The following is a 24,039-nucleotide window of genomic DNA, read 5'->3' as shown; positions in this document are numbered from 1 at the left end:
TGATAAAATCCTGCTGCCAATGTTTTTATTTAGGGTCATTATTCATCAATTGATTGATTCATCCATTCGATTGCATTTATTATATTAGCCTATATTATATTATTAGGCTATATTAATTATATTTCTTTATCTAATTGCATTTAATTAATTATTTATATATTTATAAATTATTTATAGTCTATATTTATTTTTTCCAAAGAAAGAGATTTTTGTAATTGTAGTGTATAGGCTAGCCCAAAACATTACCGTGATAGCGACAACACAAACTTTCAGTAACCATATACGCTGCGGTACATTGCATTAAAATTAAGCTCAAATGTTAAACTCCAATAGTGCATTAATGTCGTTTGCCCGCGTATGAAATTTGAATGAATGTAGCCTATTACTAATCTCACAATTAAAGCTGCCACTAAAAGGAAACAACTTGGTAACATTTTAGATGATGATGATAATGATAATTATAATAATTACAATAACCCAAGTTTTTTTTTGTTTTGTTTTTTCATCCGCTTATAGCCCTATTTTGTACGCTAGATATTTGTGCATTACAAGCCCCTCTCAAATGCAATGTTTCACTTAGACTGTTTCTTTTCGTTTTATTTTGTAGTAATAATTCTAGAGTTACATCAGACACTCGCGCCTCTGTTCCTCATTTGGAGTAGGTTTAAGCGGCCGTGTCGTTGTCCCTGTGCCCTATCTCTCCGCAGCGCTGGAGGAAGTTGCAGTGCACCTGTTCTTCACCGCTGCTCGGCCCGTGACTACAGTACCCACGTAACATTGCGCAATGTCCCTCGATCCGCGCGCTGCGCCAGTCTGCTCGAGGAACCCGCTCGCTCGCTCGCTCGGCCTTTTTTTTCTGCTTTCTCACTGTTGCCTGGTGTCAACCTACGCCGAGAAAGAGACATCCCTCCCTCTTCCCCCCTCAGCGGCAGCTTCCAATTTGCCTTCGCTTTTCTTTTCGCCTCTTCCATTGGCTTGCGCGCTGCCAGTCAAGCGCTTCCTCTTTACAGGAGAGTTGAGTAGCAACAGCTCGGAAACATCTGGCTGCCGCAGCTCTCGTCGCTCCGCTCGCCTGCTCCGTCTTTCCTGCCACCGCAGGTTGTTATGGAAAGCTGTTGAAAGTCAATCGAGTTGTTTTTCTCGCTGAGAGGATTAGACGGAGGAAGCAGGAAGACGCTGGACCTGGTTGTCTGTAAGTGCCTGTGATACGAGGTGCTCTTTAAGGAGATGAAAGGGGGGTTGGAGGCACGGGCTGGATTGTTATGGGGAAAAGTAACGATCTTTTTCACGCGACTGTCGGTCTTGACGCGCAGAACGAGTTGCTCGAGCGCGTGGCATCGGGGCCTGTCGCAAAACTGTAACACTGCAGGTTGAACGCTTACTTTTTATTTGTTAGCCACACAAGCTAGCTTTTCCTGAACGTACGGGGTCAGGATCCAGAGAAAGACCGTCGGCAGTGCTCTCTCTCTCTCTCTCTCTGTGTGTGTGTGTTTGTGTAGGAGTAGCCTGCTATAATACCATTTCCTACCTAGGTGGACTCGTAGTTTGTTTTATTTTATGTCTGTTTGTTTTGTATCGTAGCTTTTAAGTTGAAGAAGGGGCTAACTTGGCACCATTGAGATAAGTCTTTCAGGACAACTTCCCAGGTTTGAAAACAAGTTCACTTTGACATGTCACGGTATAAAACAATGCGCTAGCGTGGGCTTAGTTTTTTACTTTTACCTCCATGTTTACCAATTGCTTTGTAAACCAAAACATGCATTAATAAGCAAGTCTAATCGTTCAAGTACATATTGAATGAAAAGCTCTAACTGGCTTAAAAACCTCTGAGACCAAGTGTAATGTACGTGACAGATGCAGCAAACTCTTCATTCTTGTAGCTTTTTATGCATTTAAAAATATTCATGCATATCAATGAGTTAAAAAAAAACAACAACAACTAAATATTCTGTTCCTATTCATGAGTGTGACATCTTACAGAAGAGACCTTCAGATTGTATTTGCGTATCTTTGTTTTGCTGATTTTAGTGGTAAACAGGAAACTGTTGTTTGGCTAGCACTGAAGAAGTTTCTGAAAATGAACACAAATATGAGTGGGATACTTGAGAAGTAATGAGGTTTGTAAGCCCTAATGCGGAATACAGTGCCTTTTGTTTGAACCGTACTTATAAGGCCTGTATGATTGTTCCCATTGTTTCTTATTTCTTTTTTTTTCTTTTTTTCCCTCCTCTGTCAGTTGTCCAAAGGGTTAGTAAAATGAATGACGGTAATGGCGCGGCCAGTGAACCATAAAGAAGTCGAAAACAATATCAGCTGCGTGGATCTGTCAGTTGCAAATGTGCTGTGCTGGCCTTTGTTTATGGTTACTGGAAGGAGAGGGGGGGAAAAAAACTTGAGGGTATTTAAATTCTCAGTGCAGGAAACTAGGTTAGAAAAAAGTGTCGGCTTTCAGACGGACCCATTTCCAAGTTCTTCTTTGCTGAGAGATTACAACTAAAGGGGGGAATTGGCTAGTTTTCTACAGAAGCACCTCACAACACTTCCCTTCCTCCCGTTTTTTAAAGGGGGGAAAGAGAAACAAAGTTGTATAAAGGAGAGGCTGGTGGCAAGAGTGTAGAGGAGTAGCATATGGCACTAAAAGGAGCACAGCTGGAGGTAGCATTTCCATCTGAACATGATGTCAGAGCAGCTGACAGGCTGCCATCCCCCAGTCTTTTCTTCTAACGCACAGACTGGGAGTTAGTGTGTGTGCGGATCTGTGTGCAGGAGGAGGCATCGCATTCCCCTCCAACATCTCCTCCACTTTGCATCTGTCCCTCACAGTTTGATTTTCTCTCTCTTTCTCTCGCGTCTCTACCCTTTCATTGATTCGGCGAAGGGAGTTACAGCCGGCGCTACCACAACAGTGGACTTAATCAAGTTGATGCGTACTGCAGGTACTGTACCGGGGGGTCCGGGCAACAGGGATGTGTTTTGAATAGGGAGCTCTTGTTAAGTCTTTTTGCGTGTCTGCCATCAGCCATCAGAGTGTGTGAAATGGGAAGTAAAGGATTTCGAGCTGGTGTAGTGTAACCAGGCTGGGGGACAAGTGACACTTTTTGTTGCCATGAAGCGGTTTCCAGGCAAGCCTTTGATTATTCTGTTTGTTTGCAGGTCTTCTATTTGGTTACTTCGTTCTCAATGGCAAATTGTTGCTCTGTTGTGACAGTATAGAGTGGCGTTGGTAGGGGAGTTCATTATAGCATTACAGATTTAAAACTAGAAACTCTTATGTGTTTATATGCTGTTAAAACCTGTTTTTGCTTTAAGTAACGAGATGTTTAGTCCATTTAAACCAAATTCCTAATCTTCTAAAGCGACCGAAAATGCAGAAATGCTTTTAGCGAAATAAATCTGCAACTTTATATAATCACGCGTTCTTCAAAACGTCCCTTCGTCAGGCTTTTGCTCAACTCTTTCCTTTTTTTCTTGTTTGTAAGGACTAATTTAGAACTTGCAGATTTGAGCTGCCTGAATTGGCTAGACAGCTGTAATCGCACTCCTCCTAGTCTTAATCTCTTTATCTGGGCAGCAGCTGCCATATGGTCTCAGTCAGCTGGATCAGATGTTCATAAGCCTCCTTCTCCGTCCCTCTCTGTCCTCCCAGTCTCCTAATTTGATCGCTGCTACCTTGTGAGCTGTCCTGCAATCTTTATTTTTAGCCATCTTAGGGATTAGGATTGATGTGGACTACGGGGCACTTAAAGTGATTGTATTGTAAATCTGCTGTGGACCGCCTCTTTGGGGAGGATGTTCCATTTCTCCAAAGATTTGGGGAGGGGAAAAGGGGGAGGAGAGGGCTGGCGAGAGGTTTGTTATCCCCCTGTCCCCCTATAAGCCCCTCATTAATGAAGGTCTGAACGCTGTTTGGGGTGGGGTGGGGGGCTTTGGCTTGCTATCCCAATCAGATTTAAATGAAGATTCAAATGAGTTCATTTAAGTCCGCTGCTTGAACATGACGCCGGTGCATTTTTTTAGACGGGAACGATCTCTGCGGGTAACAGGTGTGATTTCATAATTTTTTGCGTTTATTTTACTTTCAACTTTTTTAGTTTAGTTAAATTGTTTGTGTGTATTTTTTAAAGATAATATATATATATATATATATATATATATATATATATATTTTTTTTTTAGTGCGTATTTTATTTGCAGACTGTCCGTCTTTGATTACGCACGTCACGCTGATGTTCTGCTACCTCAGTTGTCGTAACCTCAGAGATCATGGTATTTATGCAGTGTGCCCATGATGGTGAGCGGTTTGTGTACCTGTAAGCCTGTTACCTATACTTCGCGTCCTGGCCAAAGTGGGTTATTATAAATAACTGCTCCAGGAGCACAGCGAGGAAAAACAGGAAAGATTCTCTCGCGCAGGCATCTGTAGAATCAGGACTTCAGCTCCTTACATCACGCCATCTGATTATATCCGAATGGTACTGATGGGATGCGTACGGCAGTATTGCTTTAAGTTTAATTTACATTTGGGATATTCTTTATTATTTACATTTTTGCATTAATTTCCCAGGTCTCATGCTTTTAAACTTTTAATTAAAAGGGTTAGTGTAAAATGTAATATTAAACACACTACTGTGTACTTTAATGTGCACAAGCGAAGAAAAGGCAATTAGCCTAATATATAATCTGTGATGTTATACTTTTTGCATGTGCTTTTTTGTAATCCTTTTATGTCAGGACTGTGGTGAACATTTTTCCAGTGTTCCCACAGGGGTGGAGGGAGGGAGGGAGAATTAGAGTGTGAGAGTATGTCTGCGTGCATGGAGCAAGAGAGAGAGAGAGGGGACGGAGCGGGTGGGAAAGAGAGAAGTTCCACACAGAGCTGCAGACAAAACAATTGTTGTTCTAGCGAGCCTCACTAACATCTGTGGTCTTTTGCAGGTTATGAAGACAGCATGGAGTTTCCAGACCACAGCAGACATTTGCTACAGTGTCTGAGCGAGCAGAGGCATCAGGGATTCCTTTGTGACTCCACTGTGCTGGTCGGTGATGCCCAGTTCCGAGCCCATCGTGCAGTGCTGGCTTCATGCAGCATGTACTTCCACCTCTTTTACAAGGACCAGCTAGACAAAAGGGACATTGTTCATCTGAACAGCGACATTGTCACGGCCCCGGCCTTTGCTCTCCTGCTTGAGTTCATGTACGAAGGAAAGCTCCAGTTCAAATCGCTTCCAGTGGAGGATGTGCTGGCTGCTGCCAGCTACCTCCACATGTACGACATTGTCAAGGTGTGCAAGAAAAAGCTCAAGCAGAAGGCCACGGCTGAGGCCGACAGCACCAAGCGCGAGGAGGACGCTTCCAGCTGCTCGGACAAGGTGGAGAGCTTCTCTGAAGGTGGGAGCACAGGCCGGCCGGCCACCGCCGACCTGCTGCAGAGCGATGATGAGGACATGGAGAACAAGCGGGACAGCCCTCAGGAGCCGGGGAGCATGTGGATGCGTCTGCCTTCTGACCGGACCGCGTCTCCCACCACTAGCCCCAGGGAGGCGGAGACGCACGGCCCCGACGCTGGAAAATCTCCTGCCGGCAGCCCCAGCAGCTCCACTGGCTCCCTGTCCCGTCGCTCGGCAGTGTCTCGGAGAATCTCCGCTGACACCGATTGCGTGCTTGACCTCTCTGTAAAGTCCAGTCTGGGCGGAGGTCCTGGGGAGACCATGGCTAGCAACCCTTATTTCTGCAGCTCTGTGACCCCAGACAGCCTCCAGAGTGCCCTGGTTCAGGTCAAGGTAGAAAAGGACACGGGCTCGGACGATGATGAGCTGGTGAGCGGCGACTACGAGATGGAGCACAGCGGTGTCAAGGAGCCGCCCAGCACCAACGGGACTCACATCAGCCTCATTGCGCAACGGCGCTTGGGCCTGGAGGCTCACCTCTCGGCCCTACGTGAGGCCTCGCTGGCCAGTGAGCTGGAGCGGGACGACAAAGGAGGCGACGACGACGCAGATGTCTTAGGAGGGGACAGCGAGCGAGCGCAGGAGGCCGCGGGGGTCGAGAACTCCCTGTTGCCTTACGTCTCCAGCATGCTGGGTGCTCCACATACTCAGATCTTCATGTGCCCCTTATGCAACAAGGTCTTCCCCAGCCCACACATCCTGCAGATCCACCTCAGCACGCATTTCCGCGAGCAGGAAGGTGTACGGTCCAAGCCGGCCGGCGACGTCAACGTCCCCACCTGCTCCATCTGCGGCAAAACCTTCTCCTGCATGTACACGTTAAAGCGCCACGAGCGGACGCACTCGGGCGAGAAGCCCTACACATGCACTACTTGCGGCAAGAGCTTCCAGTACTCGCACAACCTGAGCCGACACGCCGTCGTGCACACGCGCGAGAAGCCGCACGCCTGTAAGTGGTGCGAGCGGCGCTTCACGCAGTCAGGGGACTTGTACCGACACATCCGCAAGTTCCACTGCGAACTGGTCAACTCGCTCTCGGTCAAGAGTGAGGCGCTCAATCTACCCACGGTCAGAGACTGGGCACTGGAAGATAGTTCTCAAGAACTGTGGAAATGAAAGCTGAACTGATAGCAGACTGTTTGAACTGCTTGTTAAATTAATGAGAGAGATCTGAGTGGCATTTTGTTGGGGCAGAGAGGTAAAGGTAAGAGTGGGGCGGAGTGACGGCCGAAGGGTCTGAATCAGTCATTTTTCTTGTATGTACATTGCAAATCTTGTTGAATTGCACTTTACTAGCACATGAAAATGTTACTACTGATTTCCTTTTAATATATTTTCTGGTCTCTTTAGGGTCTCTTTTCTTTTTTTCCTGTTCTCCTTGGGTTTTTATAAAACATGGGTGCTGGTCTCAGTAACCAACTTTGACAGAAAAATGATTCATTGGGATTTTCAACTGTATATAATTTACAGTATTTGTATACGCTCCTAAATTTTAAGGAACATCTGCCATGAAAAGCATATGAAGATTTCAGGTAATAGACAGAGGAGTTTAAAACTAAGGACACACTAAACGGGTACTATGGTCATATATTTACCTGTACACACTCGCCTCTTGTTTGAGTATGTGTGTGTGTGTGTGTATATCTATATATCTATATATATATATATATATATATATATATCTATATATATATATATATATATATATATATATATATATATATAATAAATATATATATATATATATATATATTAGTGCACTACTATAATTTGCAGATAATATACCTGATGTGTGACTGTGGCCGTGTGTGCATGTGTATTCATGCGCATACGCACACGCACACATAGTGTGTGAGCAGGTCAGTTTTTTAAATCCCACGAGGAAGCTCTAAGCTCGTGTTACTTAAGCTCTTGTACATTTTTGACTCGTTATAGGAAACTTGACTGATGGAAGACAAACAAGGCACTCATGCAATGTACAGCCTCCTTTTTCATATCAGTTGCCGCATTTTTTCTATCTTTCTTAATATGATTTGAAGTCATTATTTGCGTTTTAGTTGCAGTCTCTCCACATCACTCAGTTGCTACTGAGGTTGGTTTTTACATCGGCTGCATTTCTAGAGATTTCTGTAGTGTTTTATTAAGATTTTTCGTTTTAAAAACGGAATCTGTTGTTGCATGATGTCTGACCTGTATATTGAAAAAGATGTGACTTGCTGTATTGCTGTACACTGTAATTGACTGATTCATTACAGTCAGGGCACCTGTCTGTTGAGAAAAAAAGTACCTTTAATATTACCGCTGTAGAAATTGCATGAATTTTATTTAACTTACTCTTTTTCGTTGTTGTTTTGCATCAGAGAGTGTATTTTTTAATTAACTCATTTGATTCCTTGGTAGATTTGAGTTTTTCCTCTCATTAGAGAATGAATCGGGGGTTCTGGTGAGGTGTTTTTTTCTGGGCTGTGAAGAATGTGGAAATGCACTGACGTTAGGCTGCAGTATCTACACACCAATTGCGACGCGATTCAGTTCGGGCTCGCTGTAGGATTTGGGGGTTAACGAGGGGCCAGGTGTCAGCAGAGGCTGGATCGCTACGTTTATTGTTCAGAAGGCTAGCGTGGCTCCTGCTAGCATCTCCTCGCGCGCTGCTCTTCCCAGTGCTGGGTCCTCAACTGCTGTTTGTCTCAGTGTCCTGTTTACTGGCTGTTGTCATTTGAATCATGTCGGCTCTGTTTGTAATTTATTTATTTATCTTTTCAATTGGCACTTGCTTCAGATTCGATTGCCATGAAGACACATTTGCGTGGCTGATGGTACAGCTCTTCTTTATGGGTGTCCTCAGCAGCGCACATCTATTTGGAGAAGCTGAAGGATCTTTAAACAGCATAAAGCTCGACACACTCTGATCTGAGTGGTTTGTGTGCGTGTGTTTGTTTGTGTTCAATACTTAAGTCTTTTTTTTTTTTTTTTTTGGTCACTAGAACGTGTTTGGCAAGGTTGGTTGCACCTTTGAAGCTTAATGAAATTAGAATGATGTGCAAAAGAGGCCTTTATGAAATGTATACGCTTAATTAATTAACCTAATTGAATTGACTTTGTTACACTGAAAAAAGATCTATAAATTTGTGATTAACTTTTTGCAGCATTTGTGATTTCGAAAAATGTTTATTTTGAAAATGTTAAATTTTTTTATTTTAATTTGCAAAGGTTTCTTTTATTAACAATGTGAAAACTTGTTTGTTTGTTGGTTTGTTGGTTTGTTTGTTGGTTTGTTTCACAAAAAATTTTTTATTGTCAAATTCAGAGAAATAAAAAGCAAAGAAAAATGAAAAACATATGGCTTAGCGCTGTAGACGTAGATCAGTTACTCACATAGTGCTGAAATGCTTGAACTACTTTAGTTAGAGAGGGCCGGGGGCTCCGCACATGTTTGGAGCAGGACAGGAGTGTGCGGCACACGGGCCTACGCAGGCCTCAGGAACTGTCCTACCATATATTTGGCTGGTGCAACGGCTAGTGAAAAGGTTGAGCTTTGCCAACAGCGCACGCTCCTCATGGCGTTTTGCACGGTGGTACTTTTACCTTTTGCACTCTAAAATGTGACAGAAAAAAAAAATCAACTGTGGGGTTGATTTGTTTTCTATGCTTTCTTTTTCTTTATGTTTTTTTGTTGGCTTCTATTGTACTTGACCGCCTTAAACTACTGTTATCAGCTTATACTCAGAGGGTGAAAACTGGAAACTGTCGCTGGAATACTGGATGTCTTTCTTGGACTTTTTTTTTTTTGTTCAATGGAAATGAAGCTGTGAAATGGCCTATGAAGCATATCCATAAATTAGACACCCCTTTAGTTTACTTGAAACCCAGGAACCCCAGTGTGAAGAACAACTCTGTCAAATTCAAACTTGGTGGCTAATGAGTATGGGAAAGAAAATAATAAATATCTGTTGAATTCAAGGACAATCGCTGTCTGGATGGAAAAAAAAAAAAAAGAAGAAGATTCGACTTCACATGTAATTGCTTCCCTTCTGAGATTTTTTTGCTATGTTGACATTGTTCTTTTTATGGATTTAGACATTTAGCTTTGACAATCATAGTATGTTTCATTTTCTCAAGGGAAGTAAATTATGAGGCTGTTTAGTTTTGTACTTTTGGTGTGCTGTTGGTGAAATTTTTAAATTGTGTGCAAACTGCAATAAATTATAAGAACCTTAACCTCTCCGTGCCATTTTTCTGTCAGAAACTTCTGGCGGGATTTGCCAGATCAATGACGACGTGCAGATTGGTGAGACGGTGTTTGTGTTTTTGCATTCAGTTCAATAATCTTATTTACTGTAGATGCTTGTGTGGGTGGAAACATGTTTTCCAGTGCGTGAGGTCTGTGGATTGAGTATACTGTCCGGATGAGTGTGAGTGTGTGTGTGTGTGTGTGTGTGTGTGTGTGCTTGTGCGTGAGCGTGAGCGTGAGTGTACGCAGTCTTACATGGCTCATGTGTATATGCTGCTTTAATGTCTGGCTGGTGCTCCAGTAAAGGCGTGGGTTGGACCTGGGAAAATGTGCAGCAGCTTGTACGAAGACCAACCCCTCCCCCTGCATCTCACACACACACACACACACACACACACAGGCTGCTTCCAAAGCTCCTCAAGTACAGTTTTCCAGCAAACAAATCAGCTTTATCTAATGTCTCGCTGCTCGGCAAACCTGGCCTACAGATGCACTAAAGGCTGACCACTTTTAAGTCAGCGAGCGTTACTCAACAGGCCACTGCCACAGATGGTCTCGTGCTGTAAGCCTGCCCCCCCCTTCCTCACACACACACACATACACACACACACACACACACACACACACACACACACACACACACACACACACAGCACCTCCTTCTAATTGGTGCGAGATTTAGTTTTCGAACTCATTTTGGACTTAAGATCAATTTCCGCTTGTATTATTGAGGAAGTCTGAATAGCGTGCCTTATTGTTTCGTATTTCTCAACAATATTGTGCACTCTTTCGCTGATTTTCTCTGAGAGCTCAGATTTGATTTGTGACATTCACATACAAATCTGCATCTAACATCTGGTTGGAACGGACAGTTGGAGCATAATGGTTTTCTCGCTTTGCTTTTTTACTATGAATTTAGGTCATTAATTTGTATCTGTCCTTTGTTTACTCAAGGAGCAGAGACAAAGGGGCAGCTGTGGAAACATTTGGCTGTGCCGAAGGGTAGTGGGCTCGATGTGATGAGTATGTTACCAGCTTGGGCTTCTATATGTAGCTCCACCACAGAAGTTAGTGGGAGCCGCGTGCCAGCGTACTGGGGGAGAGCGGTGCACATGGCATCGATAGGGCAGCCGTTGCACTGAGGTATGACTGATTCTGCCCACGCAGATAGCTGCCGAGTGCCTTGCCATACTCTGTGACCAGCTCCAAATATAATGTACATTAGAGGAGCGCAGACAGGAAGAGGCCTTTCTGTTTGCTGGCGTTCGAAGAGGAGCCGCAGCAAATGCAGTGCTCCGTGAAGTTAGTGCATTTATTGAATGTCATTAACCCTTTGGAAATTTGAATAGATTATAAAGTGTCAGGTTTATTCTTAATGACACTTTCTGATCTTATGAGAAATAAATATGAACACAATTAATTATAAACAAATTTGATAAAAAAGTGTTAAATTAAGTATATTGAGGCTCTCAGAAACCCCCAGAGAAAATTGATACACTGATTGGTGAACACATGCAGAGATTCCTGTTGGTTGTTTATTTTTATGCATTTATTTTATTAATTTTTTTTTTTGATGAATGAATACCAATCACATTTTTGTCCTGAAGAAACAGATGAAGAACCTTTAATGCCCATGGAACCTTTTTATTCTACAAAAGGATCTTTAGATTATTAAAATGTTGTTCACAGAAAAGGTTCTATTAAAAACTCTTCACTGAAACAGTCTTTACAAACCCAAAATGCTTCTTCTATGGCATTGCTGTGAAAACCCTCTTTATTTTTTGTGTGTAGGTGCTGATTAACATATTAAAGTAATTTGAATGGGAAATGAGGTTCATTTAAAAATTGCTATTATAATTGTTACACAATATGGGTCTCTGGGACATTCCAACATAAAAAATTCAACAGAACATGAAGGTTAAACATATTAATAAAAATAGAAACGATATGAAAATAAACTCAAATTGATATAGGCAATAATACAGAAATAGACTAAAAAATGTAGAAACATAAAAGCCCACAGCTCATTTCTTCTTCCTGACTGAATAAAACAGGTTAACACGAGTATATTATGTAATTATACTCTTATTAATAAATATAAACATAATACATATGAACTATGTAATAATACTTACATGTTTGTATACTTATGTATGTGTATTAACATTAATATACCTAAATAAAATATTTCATTTAGTCTCCTATTCACCACAATTTGGTGAAAGAAAATTTCCACTCACGAAGAGTCCAAAAAGTGCTGGAAATTCAACTGCAGCCAGCAGTTAAGATGTAAAGAATTTGAGGGAATGAAAGGAGCATTAAGTCCTACATGAAAGAGAAAGGAAAAAGGAAAAAAAGTACAAGGGCTGAGCAGATAAAAGGTGAGAAAAGCAGGCAGGAGGGACGACGTCTTTTTTCTTTCAGTTGTCTGCCTCATTTAAAAGGCAGCCATTGTTGAGCGCCCTGTGCACACAGACAGAAGGCAAGCAACAAGCGGCCTGTCTTGGCCCTTCAGACAATGCAGTGGTGCTACAGCCTGTCAGGGGTGGGGGGAGAGGGGTCTGTGTGGGGGAATATTTTTGGTTTAGGGAGGGGCACGCCATGCACCCTGCGTCCCCCAACAAAAGAAGACGCAACCCCAACTTAAATGTTAGCATGCATATGTCTGTCTGTCTGTGTGTGTGTGTGTGTGTGTGTGTGTGTGTGTGTAAGTTGTGGTGCTGTTTGGTGAGGAGTGAGAGGCGCAGACAAGGTTCTCCACACAAGCACATTCAGGGGTCTGTGGAGCTTGCTTGAGCACAGATAAAACAACATTTCTTTTGTGTGATTCTTCCGTAGCAGAAAGAAGGGGGGTTGTCATCTGTACTAAATGATGATGGGGAAGAACTGCAAGTCAGTGAACAGGAGAGTTTAAAGTGTTTCTTAAGTGTCGATTTTTATATTAACATTTTCAAATCCAAAAACCTGTACACCTGACATTGGAATGTTTTAAGGAGACTTTTAATTTAATGCTAAAAAAAAAACCTTCAAAAAGTAATACAAATCCAGTAACACTTTACAATACGGGTGCACAAATATGCATTAAATAATGCTTAACTAATGCACAGATAATCATGAGTTAATGTGTAATCAGCAACTAATGAACATTCGATATGATTCAAAGAGTAAGTAATCAATAAATTGTTATCAGTTAAATGCGTCATAATATATTAACTACCTAATAAATAATTTTATGAACTAATGAAGTAAATTCATATGTTAATTACCACATTGGGTCGAAGCCATGCCTTTAAACTTCCAGTTGTCAGCTTTAATGAATCATTAGCTAATGATTTGCATGGGTATCATTATGTTATGCCTTTAATTGTTGAGGCACATGACTATTAACTAATTATTAAGTAATATGTAATTGTGGTTATAGATTTTGAATTAGTTAGTTAGTTGAGTGCCTCAACAAGTAAAGTCATAACATAATGATACCCATGCAAATCATTAGCTAATGATTAATTAAAGCAGACAACTGGAAGTTTAAAGGCATGGCTTCGACCCAATGTGGTAATTAACATATGAATTTACTTCATTAGTTAATAAAATTATTTATTAGGTAGTTAATATATTATGACGCATTTAACTGATAACAATTTATTGATTACTTACTAGAATCATATAGAATGTTCATTTGTTGCTGATGCAGTAATTATTAATAAATGGTTTAGTTCTTCATGAGTTATATATTAACTCATGATTATCTGTGCATTAGTTAAGCATGAATTAATGCATATTAGTGTCACCGTATTGTAAAGTGTTACCACAAATCCTTTACCTCTTAGTATTTGTCTTGTGGGAGACTATCACTTGATTGCAATTCATTTATGGTTTTTGAAAAACTCTATTCTAAATTCTATTCTATTCTATTTATAATCATACCATTACTCCAGTCTTCAGTGTCACTTCAGATCTTTCAGAAATCATAATATGCTGATTCGCAGCACAAGAAACATTCTTATTTTCAGGGTTGAAAACAGCTGCTTAATATTTTTAAACTAAAAAAAATGTCTTTAATAGAGAGTTTAAAACAACAGCATTCATAGAAATGTCTTTCCTGTCCTTTTTGATCAATTTATTGTCTTTACAGAATAAAAGTATTAATTTCTTAAGCCCGCTGACCCTAAACTTATAAACAGTATAGTGTATACTGATTTTTATAGAGTGATTTGGTTCTGATTGAACAGTTTTGGCATTCAGTGTTCAAATATTTTAGCATAATGACTACTAATGACTCTTATAACTGACAGTTGTCCCAAACAACAGATTTCCTAGCTGTGTTTCTGACATCTCTCTACTTTTCGCTTTCTTACTTCTCAAATAAAAAGAACAATTTCAGCTCAAATCAATATTTCATGTCCACTTAAATGGAAATGAGTGCTATAATGTAGTCAGCCTGAAATACTCCTTAATCTGAGACTTATTGTGCTATAATGACAGGTTGATTTTACATGATCCCTTACATATATTAGCCAATACAATTCAACACTTCAACCAGAAATGATATTTTACAGGACTCTTGCACTTCCCTGTTATACTGCCTTTCAAAGCTGGAGGCCCGGCAAACCCTTGATGTGACTCGTTTGGTCGGCTGTTTCTTTCTCTCAGAACCAGCTGTTGGTAGCACTTTTGCCCACTGTAGATAAGTGGGCAGCAGGGTGTGGGATGTTGATAGGGGGTCTTGGCAGGATTTAGTCAGCAGCGAGTCAGCACTTTTCTTGGGTGCAGTGCTGTGACCTTATTGGGGGTCAGATAGACAATGCATATATACATATGTTTATATATGTATATTAAAAAAGGTATCCATATCTTGCAGAAAAAAATATCGGTAACACTTTACAATAAGGTGTAATTTATTAACATTAGTTAATGTATTAACTAACATGAACAAACAATGAACAATGCATTTATTACACTATTTATTCATCTTTGTTAATGTTAGTTAATGAAAATACAGTTGTTCATTGATAGTTCATGTTAGTTCACAGTGCATTAACTAATGTTAACAAACACAACTTGTGATTTTAATAATGCATTAGTAAATGCTAAAATTAACATGAACTAAGATTAATAAATGCTGTAGAAGTATTGTTCATTCTAAGTTCATGTTTACTAATGTTGTTTAACTAATGTTAACTAATAAACCTTATTGTAAAGTGTTACCAAAATATCATATACACCTCTGTTGAATAGTCTGGAGTCAGTGATTTGTTTTTTGTTTTTAGCAAGGGCACATTCCATTGATCAAAAGTGATGGTGAAGACATTTTAATGTTACAAAAGATTTCTATTTCAAACTAATGCTGTCCTTTTGAACTTTCTACAACTGTTTCAACATTAATAATACAAATTGTTTCTTGAGCAGCAAATCAGTACGTTAGAATGAACTCTGAAGGATCGTGTGACTCTGAAGACTGGCGTAATGATGCTGAAAATTCGGCTTTGCCATCACAGGAATAAATTAGATTTTAAAATATATTAAAATGGAAAATAGTTATTTTAAATTCTAATAATATTGTATCACTTTTACTGTGTTTTTGATTAACTAAATCCAAAAACATCAAATTCAGAACCCAATATTTCTTAACGGCAGTGTAAGTTTAGTAGTTATCCAGTTAACCAACAGGTCAATGCACACCCTATAGACACTTTCAGTGGTGCGTGTTGTAAAAGCTTGTTTTTCCTGGTGTTCTGCAGCACAGTTCCTGCAATAGTCATTTCTAAAGAGACCCCACACCTGTCCACCCCGAACGTGTGACTCAGCAGGGCTCACACACTCTTTACACATGTGGTTGTAACTCCACATGAAGAACACACACGCTGTTAGAGCAGAATATCACACTCCAACACCTTACAGATATGACCATGCCAATACAGACCTCCATACATCCATACAAACATTTCCATAAGGATGTTAGCATCAATACATTTTTGGTGTACCATAGTACGCAAATAAATGAATGCAAACCAACAAGAGTGCAGTGGCCTCATCATTTTCCAATCTTTTTTGTCGTAAGCTAGTTTGCGTACAAAGAGGAGCATTGTCGTCTCAGCCGGAGATGCCAAGCTCTCTGCTCACTGCGAGGTCCGGCAGCGCGGGCCCCATCTGTCGCCTCCACCAACCTGCAGCAACTCAGAGTGGCCCGAGGCCGACTCGCAGGATTAATGCGCACATCCTGAACTGGGTTAGGGAGAGAGAACGTGGGCTCAGCCTGTGGGACCTGGCACAGCCAACGTGCCACATTCCCTCTCACAATGCTGCATTATCCACCACCGCACAGCAACCTTGGCAGGGAGCTGAAAAGAAATCCTGAAGGAGGACGGATGTGATACTGGTACTTTTAACATTGATGCGTCCTCCAAAAGGCCTCTTGATTTTGTCCGTGCATTTAGCATAGATTTGCGCAGAAAATGCCTCTGAGTTTGCAGGTTATTAGGCATTTGAGATGAGGGACACGGCCTGCTGAATGGCCACTGAGCATCAGATCACTCGCTGATGAGATTGTATGTAGACTCTGACAAACGAGACATATTTTACAACCAAGGCAAATGGCATGAAGGCATAAGTGGCAGTCTTGGCTCGCTTGGTACATACTGTATGCAGGATAATGCATGAAGAAAACCCCAAATTTGACATGAATTCCAGCTTTTTTAAAAGGACTTTTATAGAAATGTAGGGATTTTGGGTCTTCTAAAACTATCATTGACTAAAACTATTAAAACTTGTTTGCACTTTTTGAAATAAAGACAAAATATAAATATTATATGAAAACCTTCAAAAACTTGCACGAAGATAGGAAATGTGGCTTTGGACAAATAAAATGATTTAAGCTGAAATACTTAAGTTACTAAAACCAAACCTGAAAATAAAACTAAAACTAAATAGAAATATTAAAAAGATGATGAAGAAGAAAAATGACCAAATAACACACTGAAAAAAAAAAAATACAAATGTCCAAATTGCTAGTAAATTTCACAAATAATTACAAAGTAATGGTAAGTAATAAATTGAATTACACATTAAATTTTTAAGCAGAAATACTAAAATGGTATTTTCTTGTAAAACATACTCAAGTAATCTTATAATAAAATAAATAAATAAAATATTTTTTTTCAGTGTATAACTAAATTACTAAAATGTTCAATTTAAATGAAGACTGAAAATATGAAAATGAAACAAATTTGTAAAATATTAATAAACAACAGTGGCCCATACTGCTAATAACATCGCTTCTATATGATAAAATGTAAAAATAATTTCCAACCGCAATCTGTCAAGGTTTGATGCATATAATTTGTAATTTGGCATCACTTGCACAATTAGCATCAATTATCCAAAATATTTTTGAAAGATGCTGTGATAAGTATATCTACAATAATGCAGTATTTTTCTAGTTTTATTGACGTACAAACATGGCTTCTTTTTGTTAGCATCTATTTGGTAAAATACACACTTATAATAACTTTTATCATTACTGAAATGATAATGGCAGATTTCTTTTTTGGAAGTGACTGGGTGATTTTCTGCCACAGTGTTTTAGACAAACACTTTTTTTTTTTCTTTTTACACATTTATTTTAGTGTTTTAGACAAACACATTTTCACCAACAATAATCATTTTGCTTAATTATTAAAGACACATTTATTTGGAAGTTGCGATTAAAATCCAGTCGGTTTGAAAGGTCATTTGTCAGAAACAGTAGCGCAAACTCAACACTGAATTTCATTAAAGCCAGACGCTCTTAATTTCAGCTTCACGTCTGTATTTCATTTCCTCATTCTGAATGACTCAGTGACTAGTTTTGCTTCACCAACATATTCTTGCAGTAAATATGTAGAACAAATCTGATCTGACACATGCAAAAGTCATCCCACCAACAAAAACATCTGCCTTGACGTCATCAGCTGCGTCCCCCGTCCCAGCCTGAGATCAAGCAGGCCTCAGAGAGTGAATGAGCGAAGAGTCGCCCTCCTCAATGAGCGTCTGCACCCAACACACATCTGCACACTGCATTATCATTAGTGCTCCCGCTTTGCCCAGGATCACTGACAAAATGAACAATACCAACAATCACTCCCTTCAGCTGCAGCCATATGGGCGCCATACTTAGATTGCAGGGGAAGAGGAAAAAAGACAAGCAATTGTACTGGCATCTGTTTGGCAGTCCTTAGAAGCTGTTGCAAGATGAATCTGCTGCGCGAGGAAAGTTTTTCCCTCTGCCTCCCTCTCTCTTTGGACAAGTGAAAGTATTGCAGGTTGCGCTCCTGTCGGCCGGTTCTCGCAACTACTGTACCTACTCTTTAATGTGGCGTCCTAATGGGATGGGTGAGTACAGGCCCAGATGGTGAGACAAAGTGCTTTCTTCCAGATTACCTTTCCCTTTCAGTGCAGCTTTAAAATGACTCACACTTCAGTTACAAGAGGTTTTATCATCAGAAAAAAAAAATTCCAGCTTGCAAGTAGCATTGAGGGTCTTTATCACCTTCAGTGGCCACAAAAAGTGTCTGGACACTTGTCACACTTAAAAATTTAGGACTTTGCATTGTAAAACATCAAAAGCATGCAAACTAGCATTTCGTGTAAATAAATAAATACATTGGTAATACTTTATTTCGATAGTCCACTTTAGACATTCTACTAACAGTAAGTAACTTTGCAACTACATGTCAACTAGCAGTCATTAGAGTATTAGTAGACTGTCTGCTAATATCTTCTAATACTTTATTTTGATGGGACCACAACATACAACATACTACTGACTATGAGAAACTCCGCAAGTATGTCAGCTTATCTTACTAACCATAAACCTAACCTAACAGTTTACTCTTAGAGTTAGTAGACATTGCAAATTAATGAGAATTAGTTGACATGTAGTTGCAAAGTTACTTATAGTAGAACGTCTAAAGTGAAATCAAAATAAAGTGTAACCAATACATTTATTTACCTAATAAAATATCATATTTTGTATAATAGCTTAAAATATTAATATACATACAAATATAAAAGCAAATAATAGTTAGGATAAATATAAAATATAATAAATCTGAAAAATGAATTGATAAATATAAATAAATATATCAATTCATAAATAATTGAAAAATATATATAATAAATATTATATATATACAATAAATATATCAATATATAAATACATTAATAATGGAAAAATATACATAAAAATATATAGATGTAGATATAGAAATCTATAGATGTACTATAATCCTATATGTGTGTGTGTGTGTGTATGTATAAATGTAAAATATAATAAAATGTAATTAATTTAAATAATAATAATAAACACATTTAAATCAATGTATACTATATATACTTAAAATACATAGATGTAGATATAGATCTATAAATAAATGAAAAAAAATATTATAAATAATATTTGGACTTTGTGGACAGTTACTGCGATGATCTACACCTGGAGATACTCTGTTAGGACACCTGTGTGAACTCATTTTACACAACCACTAAAATCACCATGATTCCAGTTGGTTAAAATTAATTAGAAAAATAAAGTGAATCATTTGTTTTCAGATGCCACCTGGTGTAATATTTTGTTTAAAATATAATAATATTCGTCAAACATTTTTAAGTGTCACTTGTGTATCCAGAAGTGTCCCCACACATTTTGGAGCTCCTGTGTAACAATTGGTGAACATCTGAACGTAACTTAAAGACTTCACACTCCTGCAGACTTCAAGTTCTGCTGGCAGGTTTATGTGTTTGTACAGGCCGTGCCTCTTTGTCGGCCTGTCCGTGTTGTTCTCGTCCTATTACACCCAGCCGTGCAGCACTACAAGCCTTGCCCAAACAGGGCAATCCCTCCTGGGCAAATATTTAAAGTCAAAACAGCTCTGGCTCCATAAAGCTAGTTGGGTGGTGTGGCTACATCTGTCAGTTGGGGGAGGTGTGTCGGAGAGAGCGTGCGTGTGTGTGGACGAGCGCAGCAGCTGCTGAAACGAGTCTGGACGCTGCTGACGCCAACACCTGTCTGCTCTGGAGACATGGGGAAGCAAATGTCCAGGCAGAGCTGGCCACAGACTCCCACTGCTGTCCAACCACAGGGTGGACGATGAACTTAAAGAGGGCCACGCTTCAAAGTGCTGCCTTTTCCAGCAATGATCACCATTGTGCATGTGTGCCTTCCTTGCCTGCCAACAAATATTGAGTTACAGTCAGTTTGACTTCAACAATGGATACCATTTAAAGGAATATTCCGGGTTCAACACAAATTAACCTCAATCCACAACATTTGTGACAATGTTGATTATCACAGGAAATGATCTTCACTCATCCCTCTTTTAAAAAAAAAAAAAACCTATCTATCTATCTATCTATCTATCTATCTATCTATCTATCTATCTATCTATCTATCTATCTATATACAGTATCTATCTGTCTATCTGTCCGTCTGTCTGTCTATCTATCTATCTATCTGTCTGTCTATCTGATGTCTGTCTGTCTGTCTGTCTATCTATCTATCTATCTATCTATCTATCCATCCATCCATCTGTCTATATGTCTGTCTGTCTATCTATCTATATACAGTATCTATCCGTCCGTCCGTCCGTCCGTCCGTCCGTCCATCCATCCATATGTCTGTCTGTCTGTCTGTCTGTCTATCTATCTATATACAGTATCTATCTGTCTGTCTGTCTATCTATCTATATGTCTGTCTGTCTGTCTGTCCATCCATCCATCCATATGTCTGTCTGTCTGTCTATCTATCTATCTATATACAGTATCTATCTGTCTGTCTATCTATCTATATGTATGTCTGTCTGTCTGTCTGTCTGTCTATCTATCTATTTATCTATATACAGTATCTATCTGTCTGTCTGTCTGTCTATCTATCTATGTCTGTCTGTCTGTCTGTCTGTCTGTCTATCTATCTATCTATATACAGTATCTATCTGTCTGTCTGTCTGTCTGTCTATCTATCTATCTATCTATCTATCTATCTATGTCTGTCTGTCTGTCTATCTATCTATCTGTCTATCTATATATCTATCTAATGTCTGTCTGTCTGTATGTCTATCTATATACAGTTACAGTGAGGCACTTAGAATGGATGTAAATAGTGCAGATTTTTGGAGCATTTAGAAGTGAAAAATGAGATGGTTTTAATTTTATAAAAGCACTTATATTAATTTTCCTGTTAAAACTTTATTATTATTTATTTAAGTTTTTGTTATATTCATTTTAGGGTTTTAAGTCTTACATTGTCATGACAACAGATTTGAAACATATAAATGTTCTCATATAAGGTGAATTACCTTTTTTTTCTTTTTTTTTTACATAAAAATGTAATAATATGTGGCTGAACTCATGAAACTACGAGTATTTAAAATATTTAAAAAGTGTTTAAAATTAATTTTAGTAATCACCAATATGCCACAAGTGCTGTCAATTAAGCTTAACTTGAATTGAATTGCACTGTTATAATTCTAATAGAAAAAGTAGGTAACACTATTTTAAGGTGTCCTTCTTACACACGTTACATGTACTTGCTATTACAATAACAATAAATGATGCATAATTACATGCAAGCAACCATAAACCAAACCCTAATCCTAACCCTATATGTGACCCTGGACCACAAAACCAGTCATAAGTGTCAATTTTTCGAAAATTGAGATTTATACATTATCTGAAAGCTGAATAAATAAGCTTTGCATTGATGTATGGATGTATGTTAGGATTGGACAATATTTGGCCGAGATACAACTATTTGAAAATCTGGAATCTGAGGGTGCAAAAAAATCGAATTACTGAGAAAATAACCTTTAAAATTGTCTAAATGAAGTTCTTAGCAATGCATATTACTAATCAAAAATGAAGTTTTGATATGTTTACGGTAGGAAATTTACAAAATATCTTCATGTAACATGATCTTTACTTAATGTCCTAATGATTTTTGGCATAAAAGAAAAATCAATAATTTTGACCTATACAATGTATTTTTGGCTTTTGCTATAAATATATCCCAGCGACTTAAGACTGCTTTTGTGGTCCAGGGTAACATATATAGTAAGAACATGTAGTTAATTAATATGACACGGTACTTAATGTATAATTACACTGTACCAAGGACACCTTAAAATAAAGTGTAACCAAAAAGTACTTCCTGGCTAAAACAATGTCAATAAACGGCTGCACGCCACTCCTCCGAAACACTTTGGACACCCCTCCCGGCTAATGTTTTTCCGAGCCATGTGTTGCGTCTATAACCTCCCTCCAAAACCCAACCCCCAGCCCTTATGCCCCACAGACAAACACAAACTCCACAAGTTTCCCCCCAAAAAGCAACAGCCAGTACTCTAAACTCATAAACACCCCCCTGCACACACAGCCAGCCCCCATCTGGCGGCCCCTGGCCCTGCCCCCGTTGGAGCTGGGGGCTGGGGTGGAGCTGAGGTCAGGGATCAGGCAGACGTTGGCCCTTTGCTCAACAGCTGCCCGTGTTCACAAGCCAGGAGGAGGAAGTGGCAGCCGACACTGCAGCAGCAGCACATCTGCTCTAATGAGTGTGTCAAAGCCACTAATGCACAGACACACACACACTGATCTGGCCCTCTCCTGACCTTCTCTTCACACACTCAGCACACCATCGGGCCAGAATGGAGCCCTTTGTGTGGCAGCGTGTCTGTGTGCGGTGTTTCGTGAAAGGTTCAGAGCTCTGTTGTGTAATGAGTCAGCTGTGACAAGAGGAAGAACTGCAAAGACATTTAAATTCATGAAACACACACACACAGACACACTCACTCATTCTCACACTCACACTGTGAAGGGTCTGAATGACATTACACTTATGAAGCAAACTTCAGATCTTACAGTATATCATCTATCTATCTATCTATCTACAGTATCTATCTGTCTGTCTGTCATTCTATCATTTTGATCTATTCTATCCTTCTGTCCATCCATCTATTTTTCTGTCGTAAGAGCTATCGTTCAATCTAACATTCTGCTGTTCTACAACTATAAAAAACAAAAAAAATGTAAACAAATATTTTTGGTTCCTTAAATAACCTTTTAGTTGAACTTTTATTTTCATTGTGTGATGAGCCTACAAACTGTAAGAAACTACTGTTTTTCTGTACACGCAATTATTTTTACCATTCAAAATCTATAAATAATAATTTGTAAAGAATTTTCCTTCACTGTAAACAATTATTTTTCAAAGTTAAACAAAATAATGATCATTGGAGTACGTTTTACAAGAAAATGTAAAAATAATTGTATCAAATATTTTGACATTACAATGCACATATTAATTTAGGCGTACTGTATTTGCAATATTTGTGGAAAAGTATTAACAACAACAACAGTGATAAAATGACAAAACACTAAATCTTAATAAGTTAAATAAATTATTATATCAAAACCAATGATACCGTCAGCATCATATCTAAATCATAATCAGGTTAAGCTTATATGGTTCATAGAAACCAGTGCAGCGAATTTGTAATGAGAGCAGGAAGACTCCTTCAGTCTCCAGAGTGTACAGTATGAGACATCTCATCATTCTCACCACAGTCGTCACCTCCTACTACATCGCACATATGTGTACATTTATATCCAGGCACCTTCACCAGCCAAACAAGCCAACACACATACCTCTAACATATAGATCTGGTTGTGAAAGCAAAACATTTCTATTCCAATATCTCCAGGAACACAATTTTTATGATCTGTACACAGCACTCTTTAGTTTTCATTCATACATGACCAGAACTTTCTACAGCAGTATAAATAGTACTAATATGAAGTGACAAAATTAAAAACAAATTGTTTCACTCTTCTTAAATCATATTAAAACTATAATAATTCAAGCAAATAGTGAAATAGGCTATGCAAAAATCCAGTGTTTACCGAGTGATTTTTTTGCACAAATTGCAGCTATCACACAGGTGTCATTTCCACCTCAATCCACAGTTTTGCTCGTTATAAAGTTTTATCAACATTCCAAAATGTAATTTCCATCAAACAGAAGCTACAGATTGATGTCACATTGCAAGTGACCTGCAAAACGCTTCAAGATGAGGGGGAGAAAAAACAGACATTTTTCACTTCCCTTTATTTAAAAGTACCTTAAACGTTTGTGTTAATGAAAAATGTTTATATCTGTTTTGAATTAGTTCCCAGCTTTACAGCTAAATTTAACCTCAACCATAGCCCATGCATATATAACATTCACCAATTAACATCTAAACTCACCGTAAAAATACGGAGGGAAATCCAAGAACAGAGAGTTATCATTATCTAGGAGTAATTGTGTAGCATCACAAGTTATTGTCAAACGTA

General features: G+C 39.0%; 1 protein-coding gene across 6 annotated transcripts; it reads left to right on the top strand.

The window, feature by feature from the left end:
* Nucleotides 1–1,040: 1,040 nt before the first annotated feature.
* Nucleotides 1,041–9,665, top strand: zbtb18 (zinc finger and BTB domain containing 18). 6 transcript variants are annotated; one of them, XM_058796348.1, is made up of 2 exons: nucleotides 1,041–1,192; nucleotides 4,936–9,665. In XM_058796348.1, exon 2 carries the CDS (start codon nucleotides 4,950–4,952, stop codon nucleotides 6,561–6,563), a length of 1,614 nt encoding a protein of 537 aa, XP_058652331.1. In that variant the 5' UTR covers nucleotides 1,041–1,192; nucleotides 4,936–4,949; the 3' UTR covers nucleotides 6,564–9,665. The 6 variants fall into 6 exon arrangements, with proteins under 6 accessions (XP_058652331.1, XP_058652330.1, XP_058652329.1 ...); XM_058796347.1 differs by lacking the exon at nucleotides 1,041–1,192 and adding an exon at nucleotides 2,088–2,936; XM_058796346.1 differs by lacking the exon at nucleotides 1,041–1,192 and adding an exon at nucleotides 2,949–3,122.
* The last annotated feature ends 14,374 nt before the right edge of the window (nucleotides 9,666–24,039 follow it).

The sequence above is a fragment of the Onychostoma macrolepis genome, chromosome 13 (assembly GCF_012432095.1).
Source record: "Onychostoma macrolepis isolate SWU-2019 chromosome 13, ASM1243209v1, whole genome shotgun sequence".
Taxonomy (NCBI): Eukaryota; Metazoa; Chordata; class Actinopteri; order Cypriniformes; family Cyprinidae; genus Onychostoma; species Onychostoma macrolepis.
Note: the sequence above shows the minus strand (reverse complement) of the source record. Positions and strands in the feature narration are given on the sequence as shown.

Coding starts and splice junctions, on each gene's coding strand:
- zbtb18 (XM_058796344.1), top strand. CDS start 3,995: ATGACGCCGGTGCATTTTTTTAGACGGGAACGATCTCTGCGGGTAACA. Junction 4,044..4,935: donor ACGATCTCTGCGGGTAACAG/GTGTGATTTCAT, acceptor GGTCTTTTGCAG/GTTATGAAGACAGCATGGAG.